At 38.3% G+C, this 10952-nt stretch overlaps 2 protein-coding genes across 2 annotated transcripts; one reads left to right on the forward strand and one right to left on the reverse strand.

Moving 5' to 3' along the window:
* The first annotated feature begins 407 nt into the window (after positions 1-407).
* LOC111810278 (plant UBX domain-containing protein 8-like) lies at positions 408-5838 on the forward strand. The gene is made up of 11 exons (XM_023696947.1): positions 408-588; positions 1012-1082; positions 1231-1804; positions 1903-1983; positions 2060-2166; positions 2898-3105; positions 3215-3415; positions 3497-3628; positions 4768-4911; positions 4992-5048; positions 5379-5838. The coding sequence occupies exons 1-11, from the start codon at positions 505-507 to the stop codon at positions 5484-5486; spliced, it is 1767 nt and encodes a 588-aa protein (XP_023552715.1). The 5' UTR covers positions 408-504; the 3' UTR covers positions 5487-5838.
* Positions 5839-7035: 1197 nt separating this feature from the next.
* LOC111809643 (scarecrow-like protein 28) lies at positions 7036-9987 on the reverse strand. The gene is made up of 2 exons (XM_023696018.1): positions 9786-9987; positions 7036-9698 (listed from the first exon to the last, which is right to left on the reverse strand). Exon 2 carries the CDS (start codon positions 9151-9153, stop codon positions 7258-7260), a length of 1896 nt encoding a protein of 631 aa, XP_023551786.1. The 5' UTR covers positions 9154-9698; positions 9786-9987; the 3' UTR covers positions 7036-7257.
* Between the last annotated feature and the right edge of the window lie 965 nt (positions 9988-10952).

Consider the following 10952-nt stretch of genomic DNA (forward strand, 5'->3'; position numbering starts at 1 on the left):
ACCTAATATAACAAATTTCCCACATGCGAGATACTATTTTCTACACAAGAGAAACTTAGAAAATAAATTTTACACATCAAATCGAGTTGGGTCGGTTGGAATGTTTTTCTTGAACCAAATTAAGAGCAACCTGAATCGAGTTACAGCTTAATCCAATCCCACTCCAAAATTTTTGGATTGGGTTATCGAATTCTTCTTCTTTTTCTTAGTTTTAGTAAAATCGAAAATTTGATTCTAACCGATATTTATAGTTTGAGTTAGATAGTTAATATTATCGGGGAAGTTTATCACAANTTTTTTTTTGCCGAAATTTTGTAGAACACGTGTCTAGGTTAATTGTCCGTTACGTTTCCTTTCCAGCGCTTTCGCCTTCCGATACCAATCTCTTTATATTCCTTACGTATAATACAGGCCATTTTTCTTGTTCTTCACCAAGATAATACTCTCCTCCGATCAACTTCTTTCCATTTCCAATTTCCAATTTCTCTCTGATTTCTGATTTCTATGGCGATGCCTTCGCGGGAAGCAATTGATACTTTCATCGGCGTTACTGGAGCATCCGAAGCGATCGCCGTTCAGAGCCTCGAGGTTTCATTTCTATGTTTTTGTTTCCCTTTTTCTCTCTTGTAGTCGGTTCCTTTCTGGAGGGAAGGCGCTGATTTTGCCTCAGCTTGCTGATTTTTTTATGCTGCCGCTGGACTGTTGATGTCGATGTTTAGGACCGTTAGGTTTAGGTCATTGCTTCTGAACTTGTTTTATGGGAGTGCTTATTATACTTCTTTCTGCCGATTTTGATTTTGGGGGGTTTTCTTATTACAGCTATGGATACGTGGGTTGTGAATTTTTAGTTAAATTTGGCATGTTTTGGTCTCTTGGTTATTTGTTGGCAGTTCATGTGGTAGTGAAGATTAGGAGAATACAAATGCTAAGCATTGATGATGAGATAGACTTCTTTTTTTGGTCGTAAATTGCTTCAATCTGTTCATTTTCCTTTTATGGTCTTACATTTAGGCGCATGGTGCTGATCTCAATGCTGCTGTGAATGCTTATTTCAATGAAGGAGATAGAAGTTCGTCCGTAAAGTATGCTACCACTTCCGTTTCACTCTGTTTTTTTTTTCTAAAGCTTTTGTTCCTTAAAAATGGAATTGCTTACCTGCATATCTGTGTTCTTTTTATGTATCTGACCATATTCTTGATGTTGAACTTGAACTCTTCCCAATATCTCCAGTGCTCGTCAAACCTCTGTTTCTGGTGAATATGATTTCATGGACATTGATGATCCAGTTGAAGTCGAACCCCATGGTCCTCCTCGGTCTCTTCTATCTACAGCTAGAGAGGGAATGATTCCATTTTCGTTACTTGATCGAAATCTCCGCCAGGGGTTCTTTGATCGCCCCTCTGATTTTACAAGTTCTGCTCCAGTTGTGACTCATCCAAGAGAGGCGAGGGAGATTCCCATAGAATTTAGAGATGGTAATCGACCATCTGGCCATGAGCTGACAATTGAGGATGTCACTGGGACTGTAGATGCCCATGTTCCAGAGGTTCGTGGAACTGTAGTAACTGATGATAATGAAGATGAAGAACCTCCAGTTACTTCTACGGCACGTGCACCAGATTTAGAGAATCGCGCTGTTTCAAGTATCATATCTCGTGACAGAAATGCTATACCCGGTGCCTTTGAAAGTAATGAATTCCAAGACAGAAATGACATTGAAGAAGAAATGATTCGTGCTGCGATTGAGGCTTCAAAGAAGGATGTTGTGCAAGCTTATCCAAGCGATCCCTTAACTACACACACTGTATGCGATAACACTATGAACGTGGAGCTTTTTATTTGCTGATGAGGCATTGCATCATGTTGTGGTATATACTGATATACCTTTTGCCTTGATGGCAGGATTTAAGCAATCTTAGGACTGAAGAACATCTTTCTCCCTCGAATAATTTTGAAGTTTCACATGCAGCTTCATCTATCAAGGTTTGTTCTCGTCTTAAACCCCTTTTTTGTCTTGACGCTTACACATTCTTAGGGATAACTTGTATCGACAATACAGCCAGATGAAGCTTTCCCTGAGCGAGGGGAGAACATTGGAGGATTGAAAATAGCAGATTCTAAGTCAACTGAGGTGGAGATGAGGAAAGGCAGAGCACTAAATGGAAGGTATTCTTCTCAACGACTGTATTCTCTGTAAACTACACTAGCTAGATTTAGTATCCATTTGGGATTGATTTTGGATAGACTAAAAGAAATTATAAGAAAATTTTAACCGTCTAGATTGTTTGGTAAAATGACATATTTATCAATTTATCTAGAATCGCTTTCCAATCTGCTTTGAGATGCAAAATCAAATTGGCTTTCCTTAAAATTTGTATCTTTCCTTGAGAAATTTTAAAATTTCAATTCTATCCTTCCATTTATTTATTTATTTCTTTTTGTGACAATTATTTTTCCCAAGCTTTTATCAAATTATTTATATTAAACAAAGTTTTACTTTCACTTTTAAACGTGTAATTTTTTTAATAATTATCTTATAATAAAGTATATATTAAATATCAATATAAAAAATAATTGCAATGTATATGTCTACTTTGGTCATTATAGCTAAATCACAACAATACTATTTATTTGTCAAACATTATAACATGCTTTTCATGTTTTATATTGAAATTTACTAAACAGTAATCTACTTCATTTCACAATTGTTCTTCTTAGAAGTACGGTTGCCAGAATTTTTTTTAAAAGCTACATCAATCCCAAATGAAGCCTTAGGACAAATTATTATTCAACCAACTTGTTTATTATGATGCCTACTGAGGATGAGACATGAGACTGTAATTTGTGTTGTATTGTTTGACGCAAAAGTCTGATGACAATACATTGGAAAAATTCAGGATGGAAGCAGGAAGCACGTCTTTTCAAGATGAGGTTGAAGACCTAGAGCAAGATAATTTAGTTAGGCATCGGTCCAAACGCAAGTCCTTGGGCTATGTTGAGCCTGCAAAGGGGGTTGAAGTTGATGTAAGCCTTGCATCTAGTCCCAAGCATTCCGGTGCTGGTAATAATTCACAGCACAATGGGAGTATCTTTCGTTCTGATGAGGTATAGAATTTAGTATGCCCATGTTTTTATCCTAATTTCTGCAACAAGATATCATCCTAGCTGCTATTTGTAACTATCCATTTTAACTGTTGATGCTTCTCTATTGAAGTGGGGTGGAATTTCTTCAGAGGAGCATGACGAAGCAGTCATGCTTGAGGCGGCCATGTTTGGTGGAGGTTCTGAAGGAAGTTCATATAATTTTCCATCTGCACCTCATGAGTTCATGAGAAATCAAGGTTCATATATGCAGCCAGCCCCTCGCCCTCCTTCTCCCTCTTTAGTAGCTCAGCGTTTGATTAGGGAACAACAGGTTAGGCTTTTGCGTTTTAAGTAAAAAACTGTTCCAGGTTGCCATCTATTGTGTCTAATTGTTAGTCACATACCCATGCAGGATGATGAGTATCTTGCAGCCTTACAAGCTGACAAAGAAAAAGAACTGAAGGCAATGGCAGAAGCTGCTGCTGTTCTTGAAAAAGAAAAACAAAGAGAGGAGGAATCCCGTCAGAAATTGGATGCTGAGAAGGTAATTCTGGTCATTTCTGTGGCTTTCTCTTCTGGAGATGCCTTTTCCCATCCGTTGTAATTAATTCATAGAATACTCCGTATATTTGAGAGAAGAAATGTGTGCAAGTGTATTATATGTCTATTTGCTCTCTTGTTGTGCTCTCAGGGATTTCAGACTCAACACAGAACATTGTACTCTATTCTGAGTAGTCTCTACAAACATTAAATCTTAATACTGATTGTTATGGTTACAAACTTTATCGTCCAAGTCGTATAGGATAAACTAGGGTAATGTGTCTCTGTCAACACATACTAGATTCTCTGTTGTCAAACACTAATTGAACAAATTGCATATGAGTTTGATACTTGTGAAACATCTCTAGTAGCACCTTTTAAGCACGACATAGCATCAAACAATCATTTTCTCTGATAATTGTTTGTCATTTGAACTAATCTTACTTTTATTCATTTACTTTCATAAAAATGATTATAAAATGAAATGTATGGAGGTATACAATAAATTTTAAGAGTGAAAACCATCAGACTTATTTTATTAAAGAAAATAACAATATATAAATGCACAAGCACTTTGAAATTATGTTAAATTATTAAGGCATTTTATCATTAGAAATTGGTTACTTGTTTCTTCGATCTCTTAGAGATTGCATATTTCATTCCTTCTTTTAGGTGTCATATATCATTAAAGTTCGACAAATTCCTAGGGGGTTCCATTAAAATGCATAAAAAAAAATTTATATGACACACTTTTTATAAATGTGTCCTCATGGTCTCCGTTTTCTATCCACGTTCCTGCTTTATTTTCTATTAGCGTTTTTGTAGTAGATAGAAATTATCTGGAAGTTGTCATTTTTCTCCATACCAAACTGATGTTGTCGCTCACTGTCTTATTTATTCAAAGGCTAAATAGTTTTTGGATAACATAGCATTGTGATCGTTGTGAGTATATTCAAATTATGAAATTTGGTCCTTTCATAATGCTGTGTGGGATTCCTCCCCTACTAGTTCAAGTATGATGCATTGTATGGTATTTTCACTTCTGCGAGATATATTTGGTCCATGTATTCCACATTTCTGGAATTTAGCAACAACGAGCAATCTTCTGTTCTAGATGTTCACTCTATGGTTTTTTAATAGCAGGAACTTGAAAGACACTTGGCAGAAATAGAAGCTTCTCTTCCTAGTGAACCAAGAACAGATGATGAGAATGCTGTGACACTATTAGTGCGCATGCCCGATGGCAGTCGCCGTGGTCGTCGATTTCTCAAAACTGATAAGCTACAGGTGAATTGTATAGAGGTTGGCAATGGTGGATTTGTATTCTATGCCCCTCTTTGCCTAACTGGCTGTGATATGTTTTGTAGTGTCTCTTGGACTTCATTGATATTGGTAGAGTTGTGAAGCCTGGCAGCTACAGATTGGTGAGTACATTTCGTATGCTAAGACGATGTTTCTCTGCCAAGAAGTATTATTTTTATTTGTCGTTTTCTACGACGATATGATACTCTGATGCTATACTAATTAGAGAGTAATTTAAAATTTGGTTTAAAATCTATTTTGCTTTAGAAGCTTATTATTCCATTATAGTTCATAACCATCACAAAATGATTGAACCCTAATTGAGACATTTGATCATTTGAGTAGACATATACTTTATATGTTCAAAATAATACAGAATCTTAAGTGTAAACCTATGGTTTAATATTTATGTTGATTTCATTTCATGTATATGTATTTATTCTATGGAACAGGTGAGGCCATATCCTCGAAAAGCTTTTGGAGATGGGGAGAGTTCCTCAACGTTGAATGAACTTGGACTTAACAGCAAACAAGAAGCCTTATTTCTGGAGTTGATTTAATGGTCTGGCCAACGCTCGAGTCCGATGGCGCCGAACTTAAATGATATATACATGAAAACTGCATCTTCCCTCTGTGTGTGGATGAGACAGAGATGGCATTTGAAGGTATAAATAGAACCATTAATGCGGAATAATGGTCTTTTAGTGCAAAATATTTGATCATTATGCCGAGGAGTTCTGTATGCAGCTTTCTTGTTAATACGATGGGGGTTTTAGAAATCATATTGGATTCTGTGGCTGCTTTGTATATGACTAGTTCTATTCATTTTAGACAGAAACATTGCATATATTAGATGGCTACCCAAAATATAGAGCCTTCCTTGGTTTGCTACATAAAATGGTTCTTTGCTTCTTGATTTTACGTTGTGTTGGTATCTTTAATATTCATCTTTTGGGCATTTCACAAAACTAGCTCTTGTTATATTCTGAAAGCATATAGGCAAGGTCTGTGATGGCATATGCCAAGTTGTTTCAAAGACTTGATAATCAATCCAAGCTAAGTATTCAGGTGAGATCTAAATACATCGGTGGTTAGAGAGGGAAACGAAACATTCCTTATAAAAGTGTGGAAATTTCTCCCTAGTTTACGCGTTTGAACAATATTGCTAGCTGTTACTTGGGCTGATACAATTCATGTGCCATCTTATTATTTGGCTGTGGAGAGAGGGAAGCCTAAGAGGAGCTAACCCGGGATGTTTCAGGCTTATTAGGTAGGAACGACTTTTTAAGGGCTTAAAAGTGCCTTTAAGCATTTAAAAAGTCGTTCTAAATAGATCCTTCAAATGGTTCCTTGAAACTCAAGGGTATTACAATATTACGCATGTGCACACTTGTGTGTTCTTACTCGAGTTCATCGTAGCAATAACGGCCCTAGTCGATTGTTATCGGATATTATCCTATTTGGGTTTTTCTTTTCAGGTTTTCCCTCAAAGTTTGCTAGGGAGAGGTTTACACACCCTTACAAAAAATGAATGTTTCGTTCTCCTCTCCATCCAATGTAGGATCTCACAATGCTATGATACTATTTGTAACGGCTCAAGCTCACCGTTAGTAGATATTGTCTATTTGGGATTTCCCTTCCAGACTTACCTTAGATATTATCCTCTTTGGACTTCCCCTTATAAGCTTCTCCTCGAAGTTTTTAAAACACGTCTGCTAGTGAGAGAGTATTCCATACTCTCGTTTCGTTCTCCTCTCCAACCATGGTTTCCATACCCTTGTTTCGGTCTCCTCCCCAATCAATGTGGGATCTCACAGTAGCTTTTAAAACACGTCTGCTAATGAGAGAGTATTTCATACTCTCGTTTCGTTCTCTCCAACCATGGTTTTCCATACCCTTGTTTAGGTCTCCTCCCCAATCAATGTGGAATTTCACAGTAGCTCCTTTCAAAGTTGTCTTATTATAATGAATGAGATGCAAAAGGTTTCCTAGAATAAATCACTAGTTTGAACTTCAAAGTCTTGAGCAGCATCAATCTTGCTCGTTCTTACTCGTAACTACTAGATTGAACAGATTTAAGAGAGAAATAAGAGAGCATTCTTTTAATGATCAAAGATTTTGATTCGATTCCGTCACTAATAGAAATTGTAATGAACACTTACATAAAAGAATTAAAGAATTACAACAAATCAAATATAGACGAAGAGAAACACTGTCTATAAACCCTACTAAGAATTAAAGAATAATCTCTCTTATAAACCCTTTTCTCTCCCTCTCTCCCTGTGTATAACAAATTACAATTGAAACCAAAAAGAATGTAATAAATCAATATCAAGATACTTCTGCTGCTGTCCATCCTGACACACTGTAAAGTGGCTGTTCTTCCCAAGCTAAGCAAACTGCTTGAGCTCCTCCTTCTTCTTCAATCTTTCTCACTTTGAATCCATCAGCTGATGAGTACATTTTCAACAGGATTTGGCTCTGAAGAAGCTCTCGATCGTCTCGAATCCCGACGCATCGCAGCCCTCCTTGCTTCTCCATCACTTTCTTCCATTTCTCAAATCCAACATGCCTTTCATACCTCTCCCTTCCTTCACATCCTATCATGTTCCTTATCTCCCTCCCGAACATCTCCTCGATTTTCAACCTCCCCGAGCTGTCCGGTGGAAGGCTAGTGTCGAGGGAGTCGAATATCGCACCGTAGTACTTAAGTGTGGCTGCAACTCGAGTCTCCAATCTCGGGTCGTTGTGCTCGGCTTCTTGCTCGCCCATCACAACAATGCTCGGGTTCGTGCTTCTGATAAGCCCCAAAAAGTCCTTCAATGCTCCTCCCCCACCATTGATGTTATTATCATACAGAGTCTTGTGCAGTTGGAGAATGCAATTCACTCCTACACTCTCATTCTCCTTGACATGAAGCATCCATAGTCTCACATCCTCCAACCGGTCCACCACGGCGTGGAACTCGAACGGCAACCTCAATGCCTCGGCGAACCCCGCCAGCCTATCTCCCGTTTCGTTCAATTCCTGCTTTGATTCACCGATCCCGGTGATTCGGACATGACTCGGAGGGTTCGCTCGAGATGCCAAACTCTGAAACAAGCTCGGCCATTGCAGCCCTTGCTTTATGTCAAAGTCTATGATGTGAACCTTGTCTTTCCCTTCAAATGCTCTCAGCAACATCTCATTTGCTGTGAAGTAGATGAATTTCGGGATCGGACTCACCTCGTTTAGAAGACGTAACGCTGTTCCTGTATCGTCGTCGATCCGATCGTATTCCCTCGGCGGCCTTACGTGAAACACTTGTGGCCAAACTCTGCTCACTCTTACTGCTAAAGCCTCTGTGTAATATGCAATCAAACGTGTAATGGGTGATGAACCTCTTGGTGAAGCTTGGCTCCCAAGTTTTTCTATCAAATGGTTAATCAAAGTAATGTTCTTTGATCTTATTGCTTCCACACATGCCATTAAAACACTTAACAGCTCAAATGATTCTTCTTCTCCTCTCTCATTTGCTAAGCCAGAGCCTTGATGGTGATGATATGAAGGATTTCTTGAGCTCCCATTTCCAATTTCTGGCCCTGCTTCTGCTGCTGCAAATCTCTCACTTCTTGATGATGAACTCGACCCCGAATCTGAACCGGAGACCGAGTCCGAGCCGTCCTGCGCCTTCACATGGCTGCTTTCTCCGTCATGTCCTTCTCCCAAATCAGCAATCTTCGACATAAACTGCGACGTTGAACTTCCAGGAAGAAAGCAGAGTCCTTCATCTCCATCAGGCTGTTGATGATACCAGAAACTCCGAACCCCACCGCCGAATTGGCTCAGAATTAGCCCGTCTCCTACGTCGTCTCTGCACGCTCTCTTCCTCTTGGCATTGCTAATGGAAGATTCATCATCATCAATCCCAACTTGCTCTGCAATTCTCTTCAAGTTCTTACCTTTCCCATTCCAAAACTCTTGCTTGATTTTCTGGTTAGTAGCGGATAGCGGCGGAAGCCTAATGTCCTGCTTCTCGACCGAGAGAGAAACCGGGCGGATCGACGGGGATCGAGCGACGGAAGAGGCGTCTTTTGAGCGGGAAAAGCTGCAGGGCAAATCCAATCTCTGTGCGCTCATTGAAGGGGGAAACTGCAAAAGGCAAGCTTGAAACGGCGACTGTACTACTTCACTTCTCAAATGATTCCTTGGCGAGAGCAATGTTGAACTAGAACACCCAGCCAACATCCTCTATCTTCTTCCAACGCTTTTGCTTCGTTTTTCCAAAAAGATCCACACACCCCCACAACCCAATTTTCCTTTCTTTTTCTTTTTTCCTCTGTTTTTCAAAATCCCTTTTAGAGTTTATAAGCTAAGAAAATCAATTCCCTTCAAGAACTACAAAGAATGAAGCTACGTGATTGTGTGAAGAAACCCAAAAATCGTATGAACAGAAAGAAATAAGAAGAAAACAAGAGGAATCCGATGAATGAGAAACAGAGGAACAGAATCAAAAGAAACACTCTGTTTTTAAATTGCCAAAACGTGTGTCCTAAAATTCAATCCCAACCCCAAAACAAAGAATCAAAGAATAGAAAATAGATTAAAAGAAAAAGAAAATCATCGGATTCCCAAAGATTCAGAGGAAATTCATTGGAAAAAGCAGAGAAAAGATTTACTTACAAACCGATGAACAGAGTCGAATAAACATACAGGCGAGGCGAAACGGAAGCAGAATCTCAAACCCAGAACAGAGACGGAAGCCATGACAGCAAAATCGAATCATCCAACAGCTGAAGAATCAGAGAAAGAACACAAAACCCACTAAGAATTGAGAAACAGAGAGAAAGAAATAGAAGTATTTGATCAAAACCCATTACCTGTCTCTGTCTCTGTAAACTTCCTCCGTTGTTGTTGTTCTTTGTTTCTTCCCTGTGTTGGTTCTGTGACTGATTTGATTTAGGAGCACTGAAACAAAAGGAAAAAACGATGGAGCAGAGGGAGAAAAGGGTATAAGGACTGTGGGGACGATGATGGATGGCCGTTGGATTGGGATCGGACGGTGGAAAGAGAGGGTGTAAGTGACCGTTGGAGTATGTCGGTGGAATATGACCGTTGAGAGAAGAGGGGGAATTGGAGGGTACGGTCTCTCTCTTTATTCTTCGCGTGGAAAACGTCACGCTTGATGCACGTGACCTTCTAATTAATTTTTTATTTTTTATTTTTTATTTTTTTATTTTTACGTAGACCGACCGTTAGTTACGTTACTATGACCTTTGCTTTTTAGGATCTCCTTTTTATTTACCGCCGTTTTTATGGTAATAATAATAATAAAATAATAAATATTTTCTATTTTTCTATTTTATTTAATTATTTTTTTTTATTAAAATTAGTTGGTGAATTCGTGAAAGTTGATAGAAATGATAGAACGGAAAATTATATACAAATATTTTTATTTATGTAATGATCTAAAATAAATAAATAAATGTTTATACGTGTTGTATTGATATTTAATAGTAATAATAAATATTATCGTTATAATAATTATGAAAAAAAAAATAGTTGTTGCATTAAGGAGCTGGTGTAATGGAGGAAGAGGATAGTGACACACGTGGGTTGGAGATGTCCGAACGTTGAGGAGAGAACGGTTTGTGAGTTGGTGGAATGAAGGTTATAAAGGTCTGGTACGAAGGTTTTAAAAGTGGAACGGAGGAATAGAAAAAAAAAAAAAAAAAGAGAGAGAAAAGAGAGAAATCAGAGAAAGAAGAATCTTACCCATATGCTCGGTAAATCGTAAGGTTCTGCAGCGTTTGTTGTGTTAGTGTGCAAGCGTGAGGATGGGGGAGATGAGTGTGATGATTTTCAGCTATTGAAGCTCTGAATTTAAGCTGATTTAAGCGTTTGTCTCAAAGGTAACGAAAAACACATTTGTTCGAACTTTTAAATCTCGATATCATGGTCTATATTGCGTAATAAGTTATGAAATAGGTCTTGTTAGAATCATAATAAGGAGATCTACAAAGTTGTAGAAGGAATCGAGATGAAAT

The sequence above is a fragment of the Cucurbita pepo genome, chromosome LG14, assembly GCF_002806865.2.
Source record: "Cucurbita pepo subsp. pepo cultivar mu-cu-16 chromosome LG14, ASM280686v2, whole genome shotgun sequence".
Classification (NCBI taxonomy): Eukaryota; Viridiplantae; Streptophyta; class Magnoliopsida; order Cucurbitales; family Cucurbitaceae; genus Cucurbita; species Cucurbita pepo.